Here is a 14,795-nt window from a genome sequence, read left to right as displayed (position 1 = left end):
CTTCCACCACCAAGTCCCTCACAAGGGTAAAAGCTGCCCCCACAAGGCCAGCATCTCCCTTACCCCTTGGTCTCCCTGGGATCATCTAAGAGGCAGATGTGATCCCACAAGGTTTCTGGGTGTCTCTGATCGGGTGGGGTCGCCTAGGATAGCTCGTCACAAACGCAGTATTGACTCAGCAGTTTACAAAGTGGGGCACCTGGACCATCTTCTCCTGGAAGCCTCTCAGGGACCCAGGGCAGAGGCAGGGTAGAGAGAGGTCCCCCAGCACAGCTGTGATCGCCAGGCTCAGGAAGCAGGGGCTCGGGTGGGGCAACCCCAATTCACTGTGTGGCCACAGGAAAACCCCTCTCAGGCCTCCCTTTGGAGGCTCAGGTTGTGCTGGGCACCTGCTGCTAGCTCTAGCCCCAGCTGGTCTTCCTGCAGATGTGGAGCCTGGAGCTCCAGGATCAGGGGCGCCCTCTCCCCTGGCCAAATCCCTGGGTGCTTCGCCTGGGATGGGTGGTCCTTTACCTGGTAAGGAGTTGCCAACAAGCTCCAGGTACTGGTCCAGGGAGGTGAGAATTTTGTAGCCCGCACTGTTGATGACAGCTCGGGGTGGGACCTGCCGCTCATAAGCCTGAGGAGGGGGCAAGAGAGATGGTCCCTGGGGGTTACGTGTATGGCCAAGCCCAAACCCCGTCTCCATCCCTGGCTCCAGGGCCCCACTCAGTGTTGCCTGCCCAAGTCAGGGAAGAGGAGGAGGAGAAGGAAGAAGGGGAGGAGGGGGAGAGAGAGGAGTTTGACCACCACCATGACTAGGGGCAACATGGTGTAGTGACCTGGACCCAGGGTCTGGGCTCAAATCCTGACTCCACTGAGTACCGTCTGTGTGATGCCAAGGATAAGCACCTCCTTTGCTTTAGTTTCCTCATCTATAAAACCAGTGTAATAACAGTTCCTACCTCCCAGGGCTGCACGAGGACCCAGTGAGATAATCCACATAACGTATAGCACAGTGCCTGGCACAGCAAGGGTCAGGGAGCACTGCTGAGGTGACTGTTATTATTATCACCACTGCACCTACAGTCTCTACGAGCAGCAGCTACCACTAGCCGAGTGTTCATTACATACCAGGCCCTGTGCTACGGTCTCTGCATGCTTCATTTCACAGAATTCTCACAATCCAGAGGTGGGTACCATTATTAACCCCAAGTTCACATCGCTGGTAAGGTAGCCAACCTGCACGTGAACCTGGTCTGTCAGCCCCTAGAGCCCAGGGTCTTTGACCATTTCCCTGAACTGTCCACTAACTTCCTAAGTCCCCTTGGGAGGAGAATGAGGATTGGGCGCTGCTTTCTTCTTACACCAGTGGGGAGAAAAAATAGTTCTGACATAGGAGCTCATACAGCAGGGCTGCCATGCTGCACTCAGCCACTAGGTGTCACTACTCAACACATTTCTTAAGAGTGGCTGGAACCTCCAGGGCAATGATTTTCAAAGCGTGGTCCCTGCTTAGCAGCATCAATGTCACCCTGGAACTTGTCAGAAATGCATATTCTTGGCCCCCCTCCAGACCTGAATCAAACTCAGGGTAGGCCCAGCAACCTGTTTTTTAACAAGCCCTCCCGGTGAGTCTGGTGCATCCCTCAAAACAGAGGGCACTCAAGCCTGTCCTTCGGCTGTTCCGCAGAAATGTTTGGTAGAAGGGTCTGTGGCTCAACCAGGTGGGGCTTCCCTAAGGGCCCAAGGCAAAGGAACAATCGAAGGACACCCATCCCCCCACTGCAGGGCACAGAGTTGCAAGGAGGGGCATCAGGAAGGAAACAGATAGGACCACCACCCAGGGGTCCTCTGAGGCAGGGAATGGCCAGTTAGCTGCTGCTGTTGAAGAGCAAGGAAGGGAGGGGCTGGGGAGCAGCAGGAAGCCCAGGCAGGAAGGTGGCTGAGGGGGAGGAGGGCGCTGGAAACGGAGAGATTTGGAGGGCCTCGGGGGTGGGCAGGAGGGGCCAGTGATGAGTGGCCGATGGGGGGAGAGGCAGAGTGAAAGGGGACCCCAGAGAGCTGGGTGCCTGGATGGATGAAATGCCACTTAGAGAGGGCACGCAGCACAGCAAGGTATGGGGAGGCCGGAAGGGGTGGGGGGAGGCTGCTGAGGTTCTGCCGTGGCCCTGGCAACAGTCAGTGGGGGGAGGGGGGGAGGGATGCGGGTGGAGGTACAGAGTCTCAGGCTTAGGAATGGGGGGCGTGCAGCATCAACTAGTGTAGAAGACAGCAAGCCGGGGGGAGCTGCGGAGAAGGGGAAGAAGCGGCCTGGCCAGGCCCGGGAGAAGCGGGGGGCTCCACGGGGGCACCCACAGCTGGGATGGGCTGGAGGCCTCACCACTTTGTTCTCGTAGAGCACCAGCCCATAGTTGTGCGGCACGAGGCTGAAGCGGTTCCTCCACTTCTTGTTGTCTTCCTGGCACTGGAAGAGGTTCCCCGAGAAGATGATGCGCTCATCCAAGGGCACCTATGGGAGGGAAAGGGCAGGGAGTGAGACCCAGCATGGGAATGGGGTCCTCCAAGAAGGTGAGCACGTCCGCCATCCTGACCTCACCGAGGCCTCCGAGGCAGGGCTGCATGTCACGCATTTGGCAGATGAGGAAAGTGAGGCTCAGGGCAGTGAAGGGGGCCCCCCCTGGGGTCCAGGAGGATCAGAGGTGATGCCACGACTTGAACCCAGGCCAGGCACCACAATACCGGACCCAGACAGAATCCCACCCCATCCTGGCCCTAGGCAGACACGGCTGCCTCGGGACAGGTCTCTAGAGCACGAGGCAGGCTGCTTCCCCATCCACCCCCACTGCAGCGTGGGTGTGCGACAATCACTCCAGCCGGAGGGTGCATGCCCACCGGCCAGCACCGGTAAGGCCCCAGCACCTGGGCAAATCTCTTTCCAGCTCTGGGCCTGTTTCCCCTTGGGGCAACAAAAACTTGACCACGGTGGCTCCATAGAGCCTCCCCAGCTCTGACGGCTGACAAGATGGTCTCCATGAATCTGGGTGGGGGAGGAGGGGACCTCAGCCTGGAGGGTTCCCATCTGACCAGCATCCTGGCGGACTAGTGGCCAGTGTGGGCAGCAGAAACGCCCAGACCTTCCTGCAAAGCCCTAGCTTTGACTCGACCGCTGACTCAGTGTGACTTCAGGCCTGTCACATCACTTCTCTGAGCCTCAGTTTCCTCATCTGTCAAATGGGACAATGATAGCACCGACTTCACCGAGGTATCTCGAGGATTCTGTGCAAAGATCATGCAGGCAGTCGGCACCTGGCAGGCAGTACGCACCTGGCAGGCAGTACGATACGCGGAGCCACCATGACCACTACTGAGGTTACTGTCAGTGTCATTCTCCAGCTCCTGGGGCTGACTTATTTGGGGAGGGGGAGGGGTGACTTGTTTCAGGAGGGGGAGGGGTGGCCGTCCCGGAGCGAGTGCTTCCTGAGCAGACCCGCACTGGGAAGCTTCAGGAAAGGAGAGACAGAGGCCACAAGGAAGCAGCCCTCCCCCTGGATGGGAGGAGCTCGGGGAGTCAAGTGTTCCTGTTTCTCAGCAGCTTCTATCTGTTCTACAACAAATACGTGCCTTCTGCAAAAAGAAACATGCATCATGTGTAATAAAGGGAGAAAGTATTGATATTGGTCTTAATGGTGCCTAACCCTTCCTAGCTTCCTCGCTCGGCTTCTGGGTCTGCCCCGCAGCTGGAGTCAGAGGTGAGCGGCCCCTCCCAAGGCATCCTCACCCCCCAGCCCTCTCCCTTCACACGCAGCCTCCTCTCCCCAGCAACCTCCCGTCACTCTTCAAGGGGAAATGCCAAAACATTCTTGGAAAATGAGGGCCTATTGTGCTCAAACAATAGGCCCCCGAAGACTGCTTCCTACCCAGGGATAAAAATATTTACAGGAAAAGAAAACGGTTCCCCCTACCACGCACCTCTCCCCCCACACACACACAGTGGGCTTTGCCCAAGTCACAAAGCTGGGCTCAGTGGTCTATATTTAGACTGGGGCCTACTCTCAACCCAGCTCTTGAATCTCCATGTCTCCTAGAAAGAAAAGAGCAGACAGAGCTCTCCCAACGCCCTGGTCAGACCCTCACTCCCACCCCCAGGCCCCCGGTCTGCAGTCTTCCTCTCTGCTTAGAGCCGGAGCCCAGGCTTGGCCGGTGGGAGGCTGAGGGCACAAGCTCACCACCCAGGCGGGCCTACCCGGGCGAGTGGGGCTCAGCAGCGCCCCCAAGTCCACCCCTAGATCCTGGGACAGCCCGTGATGGGTAGGTGGTGTGGGTTTGGGTTTTATTTTTACGACCTTCAAATGGCAGAGTCACATGTCCACTGGAAGGTCTGCAGGAAACGAAATGGAACCCGACGGCCCAGGCCAAATATTCTGGACTCTGCAAAGCTCTCTGATGCCACGATGGGCATCTTGGGTAAATGGTGAATGGTTAGAGCACAGTCTCCAGGCTCCGACAGCCCAAGTTCCAGTCCCAGCTCCATGGCCCACGTCACGGGAGCCCAGACAGGTGACTCCACCTGGCCAAGCCTCAGTGTCCACATCTGGGATGGGGACGGGACTAAACCACAATCCCTCCGAGCAGTGTCATACTGGCTGTATGAGCAGTGCCCACACAAAAGGACTGCTGTTTTTATTATTACTATTACTTGTATTATTATTAATTGTATTGTTATTGTATTATTATTTCTTTTTTTTTTTTAAGAGGAAATGTCATTTATTTATTTATTTATTTGCCGCACCTTGCAGCAGGTGGGATCTTACTTCCCTGACCAGGGATCGAACCCGTGTCCCCTGCATTGGGAGCGCAGAGTCTTAACCACTGGACCACCAGGGAAGTGCCTGCATTATTATTTCTACCAAAAACAATTTATGTGATGATGATGATGATTTCTAGTATTATATTGTTATCATGACTTAGCCTCACGATGGTCAGTTTACTGAATGACAAAATGGGACCAAAGATTCCTCCTTTTCAGGGATTGTGGGTGATTTCATCTTACTCTTCCTGCTTACATGTTACTTCTGTTTTCTTACCACAAATACTCAACCTTGTGGGTGTTAAAGGCGTTTCTTATGCAGAGTAAATGCTTAGCGCATCAGGCAACCCCATTTCTGTCTTAGGTTATTGGGACCCAGGTTACCTGTGACATTTCCTTCCAAATAGGGGAGCAATTCCAGTTCTGCCCACTGGAAGCAGCTCACCTGGGCTGGGTCCAAGGCCATCTTTCCTATTACACAGGTGTGCTCCTGCCAGATACCCAGGCCAGGCCACATCTGCTGTCACAGGGTCGGGAGGTTGCCATGACATCAGGAGACCAGACAGTCTTTTCTGGGCCCCAAATCAAAGGGACGTGTGATGCTCTGAGAGGCTCTGACACACAGCCCTGACCTCCCCTTCACCCCAGGCAGGCTGGGGGTCAAGACAGAAAGAGACTTTGGTCAGGAATCTGGAACCTGGCTTGAGTCCTGCTTCCACCACCCTGGGCCAGCCATTTAAAGGCTCAGCTTCGGGCCTCTGCACGTGCCATTCCCATGGTCTGATATTCCTTCTCCCATCAGGTCTTCCACTGAGATGGCCCTTCTTCCAGGAAGCCCTCTTGGGCCACCCAGACAAGTCAGGCCCCACTGTCCAAGTCCACCCTGTCATCTCCTTCACAGCGCCCACTTTATCGTGTAAAGGGCTGTTTACTGTCTCCCTGAGTGTCTGGGGGCAGCAAGGGCAGCGTGGCCCCAGCACCTGACCCGTCACAGTCAGTGTGTGTCCCAAGTAGGGGGCCTGTCTCTCGGCGGAATCCTTTAGTCTCAGTGGCAGCTCTCCCACCCCACTGACTTGACGCCTCCAGCCGTTCCTCCTGCTGAGATGACACCAAAGGGTAACAAATCCTCAAAGCCTGGTCAGGTGATGCCAGCTCCCACCCCTTTGGTCTCATGATAAACAGGGACACCTCTAGTCCCTTGGTTTTGGGGGAGAGCGGGGAGTGGCATGAAACAACTCCCAGTGTGGGGCCTTTGCGGGCTCTTCCTTCTGCTCTGCCCCCTCCTGTCGCCCCCTGCACACCCCACTATGCCCACGCCCCTGCCCACACCGTTCCCCCTTCCAGAGACGCTTTCCCAATAATCCGAATCCCACCTAGCCTTCCGAGCGCCATGTGATGCCCGCCCCCTCCACAAAGCTGCTCTCTCCTCTGGCCCATGACTCTTCCCTCTGGGCACCATTTCACAGACAGAAAAACAGGCTCGGCAAGGCGAAGCCACGTGTCTGAGGTTACCCAGCGGTGGGGACTCACACCCCCATCGGTCCTCTCACTGAATCCTCATCCTCCTCTATGCAGGACGTACCCATTTGGCAGATGAGGAAACAGCCCTGAAGCTTACATCAATGGCCCCGGCCACCAGTTAATAAGAGGATTTGAACCCAAGGCCCCCCGAATTCTTTCCCACCAGACCACGGGGTTCCGGCCTCCATCCCTCAGCTACGGCACTGCCCCCGGCCCCTCGAAGCCTGAGCACAGGATGTCCCGGGCAGCCCCGAAGAAGGTGACAGGACTGGGGGTGGAAGCTGTGGCGAGGTGAGCAAGGGCGACTTCACAGCCCACCAACCATGGAATTTCAGCCACGAATGCCCTGAGCTCCAGGCACTGGGGTTGGCTAGCTGACCAGGTTCAGACACCACTTCCGGAGGGACCAGCTCGGCCAATCTGATCGCCAGAGAGAAGCTGCTGGGCGCTCTGCCAGGGGTCACCAGCCAGGAATAAGTAGCCTCTGTGCTGCCACTCAGCCACTCCAGGGCCAGGCCACCTGCAGAGGAGTGGGGCTGGCACCCTTCCTCCTCATCACCCCTCCCTCTGCCACCTGCCCGGCCATCCAGTGGGCAGAGGGTGAAGGTCACTGAAAGGGAATGACCCAAGTAAGGGGACGTGCAGTGCCCTCAAACAGGACTTCCCTGGGCTGACACAGGGCCCCTGCAGCACCCCCAGAGGAGCAAGGGTTGGCCTCTCACCCCAGGTGCTCAGACCCAGGCCTGGCAGCTTCCAGCCGGGAACCCAGAGCCCCACCAGGGCCCCGGCTAGCCCCGCACTTCCTCGGCGCCATTCCCATCCCCAGGCCCCTGCCAGGGCCGGCCACAGGATCCCCTCCCCAGGAGAGGCTCCCTGGCCTCCTCCGGCCCATGCTGACCCCCAGGCTGGAGCTGGGCAGCCTCCAGTCCTCACTGGACAATTATTTACGGTGCAAACATAATCCTACCACTGATAACGGGACAATGACAAGGCCAGGGATGATGCCAGTGTCAGCCACACCCGCCCAGCCCAGGCACCCAGCCGCCAGGTGCGGGAGGCGTGCTCACCCGGGTTTACAGAGGAGGACACTGAGGCCCCACAGGTGAGGGAATTAGCTCGCGGGCACACAGACTGTAAGAGAAGGAGCTGGGCTTGGACCAGGCCTGTCAAGATGACTCAGAGCCCCAGCTCTGCTGACGGAGGGGCTGGCCCGGCGGGGAGTCGCCCACGGTGCTAAAGGGGCCTCGACACCACCACCAGGTCACCTGCCTATTCAGAAGCCGGGTGCGGCCCTTAGAGACCATCCAGCAACAACGGGAAACCGAGGCCACGGAGGCCGCCCTGCCCCTGGCCCAGCGCCTCTCACCTTGCGCCAGAGCAGCTGGGCCTGTGGCGCCCCGGTGCCCTCGATCTCATGCCGCATGCTGTTGAAGAGGGCCACACCATACTGGTCCTCGTAGAAGCGCAGGAACTCCGTCAGGATCTTCCCGGTTTTCTCTGAAAGGGAGGGACAAAGGGGCCGTGAGGTTGGTGCAGTTGTTTCCGGGCAGCAACCCTGCCCCAGGGAGGGGCACCCACCTTCCCCCAAATCCCAGTTCATAGAATTGTCCGCACGAGCTCCGTGTTTGCATCTGCACTGCATTCCTGGTAGGGGTGGTGCATTTCCCACACACACGTGGGTGAGCCTCTGGGCAGGGAAAGGGGCAATGACCTTGACAGAGAAGCCACCAAAGACACGAGAAACCAACAGACATGTGAAAAGACACTCAGCCTCACCAGCCAGCAAACAAACGCAAGCGGAACCAAGATTCCGTTTTCCCCTGTCAGACCAGCCAGGACCAGCCAGGACGAGAACAGGCACCTTAACCAGATCTGGGGGAGCGGGAAGTTGGGACGGCCTTTTTGGAGGGGGACCACAGCTGCGTGCACAGTTCCAAGGGACCATGGGTGCCCTTTGATGTTGCACTTGCTCCTGTAGGAATCCAGCCCACAGAACTCGCACAAGGACAGCAGGCATCTATGCACCAGAAATCACCAGAAACAAGCCAATTGTGCACGTGGGGAATGATTCAATACCTAGCAGTTCACCCAGGACGGTCAGAAGATTAAGGGGACCTAGGTACAGGTACCAACAAAGGGAAGGTGTCCGTACTCTGCCACGTAAAGGAAACAGTACTACAGAATCCCACACTGAATATCATCTCATTTAAAATTATTCCTGTGTGTGCGTATGAGTTATTTATGCTTGGAGACCTCCAGAAAGAGGTCCAGAAGGCAGCACTCCAGGCTGTTAAGGGCGGCGCATGTGGGTGTGCGAATGAGAAGCACAGAGCAAATTTCATTTTCTGCTTTATTCACTTGTATAGCATTTGAACTATTTTATGAGCATGATTCTTTTCACAATAAAAAAATAAACATTCTAAAATCAACTCATCTACCAAGTTAACATCCCCTTTGCTTTCACTGGCTGTTTGCTTCTCTCTTCGGCTAAAGCAGTTTCTGAACAGAGAAGGGGAGTACTGGGGCGCCAGCGCAGGCCCAGCACATGCTGCCTGGGCAGCCCCATTTACAGATGAAGAAACTGAGATCCAGAGAGGGTTGTAACCCATGCCGAGGGCGCCTTCTCCTTGGGCAAGACTTCCTGGTCCTGAGTAGCTGCAGCTCGAGTCCTGACCTGGGGGTCGTGCTGACCCACTGTGCGGCTCCCCTCTCTGGGCCTCAGTTTCCCCCTGCACACTGTGAGGACCAGACTCAATGATGGACAGGCCCTACCACCTTGGACAGTCTTGGATTCCAGGTTCCAAAGACTTGGTCCTTTCTCAGAGGAGAAGGGGCTGATGTGACGCCGTCCCTCCCATGGCTGGCCTCTGGATACCGAGGGCACCCAGCTAGGACAGCATTTCATTTAGCCCTCTCAATAGCTCTATGGGGTACGGCTGGTGTTATCCCCAGTTACAGAGGAGGACACCGAGACTCAGAGAGGTTAAGTCACTGGCACAAGGTCACACAGCTAGTGAGTGGCATAACTGGAATGCAGTCCTGGGGCCCAGCCAGGAGGTGGTGGCTGGGGAGGAAGGCTGAGAGCAGGTGGCACATCCCACACCTAGGGTCTCGGGCAGGCCCACTCCCTCCACTCCTTCCAGAGGCAGCTCAGCCCATGGGTCCCTCTCTACAGGCCTGTGCTCCCCTTTCCTGGAATGAGTTAGTGTCTGTTCAGATTCTGTGTGGGGGGAGGAAGGGGAGAACAAATGAGGAATTTGCTTTGAATGCCTATTTTTTAAAAACTATAAACAACCAGAACTCTCTCGAACACCACGGGAATTGTTTTGAAAAATGATGAGGCGGGCTGGGGGTGGGGGAAGACGAGGTAATGCACTGGAGCCAAACAGAGAAAACAGGACCGTAGACAACAACAGTATTGATAAAACATGTAATCGTCATCATAATCGCTCCCTTTTATTGAGTGCTAACCCAAGCCAGTGGGTGGGCAAGTTTCACATGCAGGATCTCAAAGAATCTTCACAAAAACCCTAGGGAGTCAGTGCTATTGTTTTCGCATTTTAGGGATGCGGAGGCTTGCAGACCCAGCACTGGAGAGCCGGGTTCTCAGCCTCCAGCCCAGGGTTTTGCCCCAGCTCTGCCTCAAACAGCCGGACAGCCAATGGGCACTGTCCCAGCACGCAGGATGGGTAGGCTTGGCCCTCGGATCTCAAGGGTCCTTCAGCAACAGCTCTAGGATGCCTGACTCAGTCCTGATGCACCCAGCCTCAGACACAGCATTATTTCCAGAAGGGCTAGAATATGCCCTGATGCGTGGGAAGCCAGGCCCAGGAGGAAGCTGCCATCCTGTGTCGGGACTCAAACCCAGGTCTGTCTGACTCACAGCATGTTCTCAGCTGCCGGGTCAGCGAAGCCCAGACATCACGTCCTGGCAGGGAAGGGCCCAGCCAGAAGGCCCAGGCATTGCCCCATCGAGGGGCACACCAAGGCCCACGTTGGGCGGGACTGTGGGTTGAAGAGGAAGCCAGGGGAGGCCGAGGAAGTGAAAAAGAGAACGAGCTGACCCAGATGGAGACAGAAAACGAAGGTGAGACTGACAGGCCTGATGCATCCAGACTGAGAGGGGCAGAGTAGGAGGCAAGAAGGAAATTCATTCTTGACCTCTCATGTTGGGATGCAGAAGTTATCCAAGTGATACTGTGGGAGCAGGGTCCAGGAGTAGAGGGCACGAGGAGTGGGAGAGGAGAAGTCACCCGGCAGAGGGTGGAGAGGGGAGAGGGTACGGGCAGAAATATGGGTTGCCTCACTCAAAGGAGTAGGAAACGAGAAGACAGCCTCATGGGCGCTGCACCCCCAAACAGACTGCAGCAGCCCTGATTTCACCCAACCGCCATCACAGGCATGCCTTGCTACCCAAACTCGAGAACCATATAGACCTGGACCTGTTTTCAGATAAACTCTTTGCTACCTGAGATTCCAGAACCAAACAGATCAGACAGTGTGGGGTCTCTCAGTACCCAAATCTGCTCTCCAACCTGGGAGCCGAATGGATTGGGATAGGGAGGGAGGCTGGTCTCTATCTAAGGACTGAGTGCAAACCCTGGGAGGGTGGGCCTGGCACAGGCAGGGGCTGAGCAAGGGGGCCGCCCACTCACCAAGCGGTTACTGAGTGCCCACTCCACGCCACGCCCCAGGGGCTGCGGACGCTGCCGCCCGCCGGCTGAGAGGTTAGGGGCTAGGAGGAGGGTCCCGGCAGCGCCAGGGAACTGGGTAGCTCAGCTGAGGTTTGGCAGCAGAGGGAGCGCTGGAAAGGGAAGACCGTGAGGGAAGAGGGCCGCGGGATGGCTTCTTGGCAGCCCGGAGCACATTCTTGAGAGATGTCCTAAGACAGCTTGGGAGGAACTGCCACGTGCTGGTACAGAGGAAGTGCCACAGGAAGGCAGAGGATGAGGACTCGGGGGGCTGTGCAGGGGGTCCTAGGTGTCAGGGCTGGAAGACCTCGGAGAGGCAGGTGGGGGAGGGGGTCCAGTCCCCTCCGGGAACAAAGGGCTCCCAGAGGAGGAGCCCCGAACAGAGTCCCCCAGCAGCCTCTCCGGCCGGACGCTGCGGAGGAGGATGCAGGCGGCACTGCAGCCCTGGAGAGGCTCCTCCTGCCTGCTGAGCTCGGGGGCCACGGCCCAGGCAGCCCCCTCCCTGCAAGGCCTGCTCAGCACCCCACTCTCTCCCTCCTCGCCACCCTGCAGCGGCGATCTCCCTGGAGCTGCCAGAGGGGTTTATTGACTCGAATCCCACCACGCGTCCCTGCCTGGGTGTCCACGGGTGGTCCCCGAGGCCTCGGGCGCCCCTCTCTCCTCCACACCCACCTGTACCAGCTCTTCCTGCTTCTTCCCAAGGCGTCGGGAGACACCACATGCCAGGGATTCGGGGCCTCATGACCCCAGAGGGGACTGTGAGCCAGAGAGGGTGAGGGGCTCACCTGAGGCCGCAGAGCCAGACCGAGGCAGCCGGGGCTCTAGCCACAGCCTGCTGGCCCCCTCCTGGTCCCGGCTCTGACCACCATCCACAGGGCCCCACAGGGCATCCCTCCTCGCAGCAGGCAGAGGAGAAGTAGGTTGTGGCCCATCTCCAGAGGCAGGGGCGACGGCAGGGGTCCCTGGCCCGGGAACTGGGAGGCCCTGGCTAGTTGTAGCGATGCAGTTGCTGCTGGGAGCTACGGAGAGAGGCTGAGCTGGAGCAGTCTGAGGGTGAGTGCCGGCCTCACCCACTCTCCACGCTTTCTCATACATCCTCCCTCCTTTCCTGCACTCAGACCCAGATGCTCTAGGATAAGAAGGTAGGGGGGTACTGATGGAGCCTGCCCTCCAGCCCCAGGCCCTGTGAGGTCAGAATCCCAGTTCTGAAGACCCAGCCCCACAAGCTGCCTAGCTCTCTCAGAGCCTCAAGTTCCCCATCTGTAAAATGGGCATAACAGATGGGTCCAGTTCAGGACCTCCATAAACGTTACTACTAATCATAACCATCATGTTCAGCTTATAACAACAGTAAGGACTGTTTGAAAGTTTTATTAGCAGGTATAACTTTCATAGTTTGAAAAAATCCAATAAAGACTTTTTTAAAAAAGAAGCAGGAAGAGAATCGCAAAATAATAATAATGATAAGGATTGGTAGGTCTTCAACAAAGACCTGAAAAAGGGAGCGCTCCCTAGGAGGAAGGAACTGCACAGGCGAGGGTAAGGGTGTGGGAACACCTGGACGGGTGCAAGGACCATGCAGGAACCCAGGTTCCCACCTGACCCTGGTGGGGCTCCCTTGGCATAATCTTCAGCCTCTGCGAGAGCCCAGAACCAATCGCTGGCCCCTCTTGTGCCCCTTTGCCAGCATATCCTGCAGAATTAGGAGGTAAGCTCATCCCACTCAGAGGCAGGGCCCGACACACACACACACACACACACACACACACACACACACACACACACACACACACACACACACACACACACACACACACACACACACACGCAGAGTCTTCAAATGGCCCTGAGGTGAATACAGGTAAATAAACCCTCCATTTACAGGTGTATAAATCAAGGTCCAGAAAGATTAATGGCTCACGAAAGGTCATCTCACTCATCAGTCAACAAAAGCTCCTGAGCACCTACATGGGGTTGTCATGGGACTACCTGCAGGGGTCCTGATACCCTTATGAAACCAAGAGGACAATGAATTCTGGGAATCTGTGTGCAGCCACCAGTGTGCTCTGCGACCTCAGGGAGCCACTGCCCACCCGGGGCCTCCACCTCCACGCAACATCCACAGCATGAAGGCGTGGGCTCCACTCAGATTTGAAGAGGTCATTGCCCAGGACACGGAGGCCAGGGTGAAATACACGCAGACACACACACACACACACACACACACACACACACACACACACACACACACACACTCATTCTCTCTCACTCTCTCTGGCTCTCTCAACCTCTCTCTCCCTGCCCGCCGCCCCAAGGGCTGTTTTGGAGTCTTTTGGCGAGCTGGTTGACTAAGGGATCTTGCATCTGTATCTCTGGTTCTTAGGATGGCTCTGCCCCCCGGATGACTGGAACCATGTCTCCAAAGCCTGTACCCTTTGGGACCATCGAGGGTGACCCAGAGGGGCCTCCTTACCAGCCAGTCTTCCTGACTCTGCCCCCAGAACTAACTCCCAGAGTTGACTGGGGTGCCTTTCCACTGAGGACTTGTGTCTGTTCAACAGCTCAGGTAATGCTGATAGATTGTCACCCCCACTTTATAGATAAGGAAACTGAGGCTCAGGGTGACTTGGAGACCTTCTGAAAGACACTTAGCCTAGGGAATTCCCTGGCAGTCCAGTGGTTAGGACTCCACACTCTCACTGCTGAAGGCCCCGCTTCGATCCCTACTTGGGGAACTAAAATCCCATTAAGTGCAGCACAGCCAAAAAAACAAAAAAGACACTCAGCCTAAAAGGGGAAAGAGGTGGGTTTCAAACCTAGTCTCACATCAAAGCCTACACATTCCCCCACCTCGTAAAGCCTCTTCATTCCTAACACAATTTCCAAGGCTCTGCCCTACACTTTCTTGCTGGATCTCTGCCTATTCCCTAGAGGCAGGCAACACAGGCTTTACAATCCCCATTCTACAGATGAGGAAACCAAGGTTCAGAAAGGCAAAATGGCTTTCCCAAGGTCACACAGCTGGTGAGTAAGAGCCAAGACTGAAGTCTGGGCTCTCCAGCCCCTACCTGGTCGGAGCTGGCAGGGAAACGTCACTCCTACTGGGTCCTCATGTGTCAATCTTCTGTGGACCTCGATCTTCCTACTTGCAAAATGGGTGGGTGGGTCCCTATTGGCTCAGCTGATCTAAAATCTCAAAGATGATCTAATCAGTGCTGGGCTCTCCCCAGGAGCTGACTGGGATGCTGGCCTCAGCACCATTTCTTTCTTTTTTTTTTTTTTTTATAAATTTATTTATTTTATTTATTTAAAATATTTTTGGCCATGTCGGGTCTTTGTTGCTGCGCGCAGGCTTTCTCTAGTTGTGGCGAGCGGGCGCTACCCTTCATTGCAGTGCACAGTCTTCTCATTGCGGTGGCTTCTCTCGTTGTGGAGCATGGGCTCTAGGCGCGCAGGCTTCAGTAGTTGCATCACGCGGGCTCAGTAGTTGTGGCGCACGGGCTTAGTTGCTCCGCGGCATGTGGGATCTTCCCAGACCAGGGCTCAAACCCATGTCCCCTGCACTGGCAGGCGGATTCTCAACCACTGTGCCACCAGGGAAGCCCTCAGCACCATTTCTGAGCTGCTGGTGAGTCAGCTCTGAGTGGAAGCTGAGCACAGCCCCCTTGGGCTGGACAGAAGAACTGGGGGTGCAGCAAGACCCAGCATCACCCCCACCTGCAAACACGGCACCATCTCCACTGGGCATTCAGGCTCTGGGCTCAAGTTCCAGCTCTGCTACCAACTAGCTGTGT

The 14,795-nt window shown here is 56.5% G+C and overlaps 1 protein-coding gene across 1 annotated transcript in view; it reads right to left on the bottom strand.

Annotated features, from left to right (window-relative positions):
- Positions 1-14,795, bottom strand: part of NIBAN2 (niban apoptosis regulator 2) — a 50,820-nt gene that overhangs the window by 12,237 nt on the left and 23,788 nt on the right. The window contains exons 2-4 of the mRNA XM_068553842.1: positions 7,677-7,807; positions 2,363-2,491; positions 514-619 (exon numbers count right to left, since the gene is read on the bottom strand). Of these exons, the coding sequence (XP_068409943.1) occupies positions 514-619; positions 2,363-2,491; positions 7,677-7,807 (366 nt within the window). The remainder of the gene's footprint in view (positions 1-513; positions 620-2,362; positions 2,492-7,676; positions 7,808-14,795) is intronic.

This window comes from Eschrichtius robustus, chromosome 10 (assembly GCF_028021215.1).
Source record: "Eschrichtius robustus isolate mEscRob2 chromosome 10, mEscRob2.pri, whole genome shotgun sequence".
In the NCBI taxonomy this organism is placed as follows: Eukaryota; Metazoa; Chordata; class Mammalia; order Artiodactyla; family Eschrichtiidae; genus Eschrichtius; species Eschrichtius robustus.
Note: the sequence above shows the minus strand (reverse complement) of the source record. Positions and strands in the feature narration are given on the sequence as shown.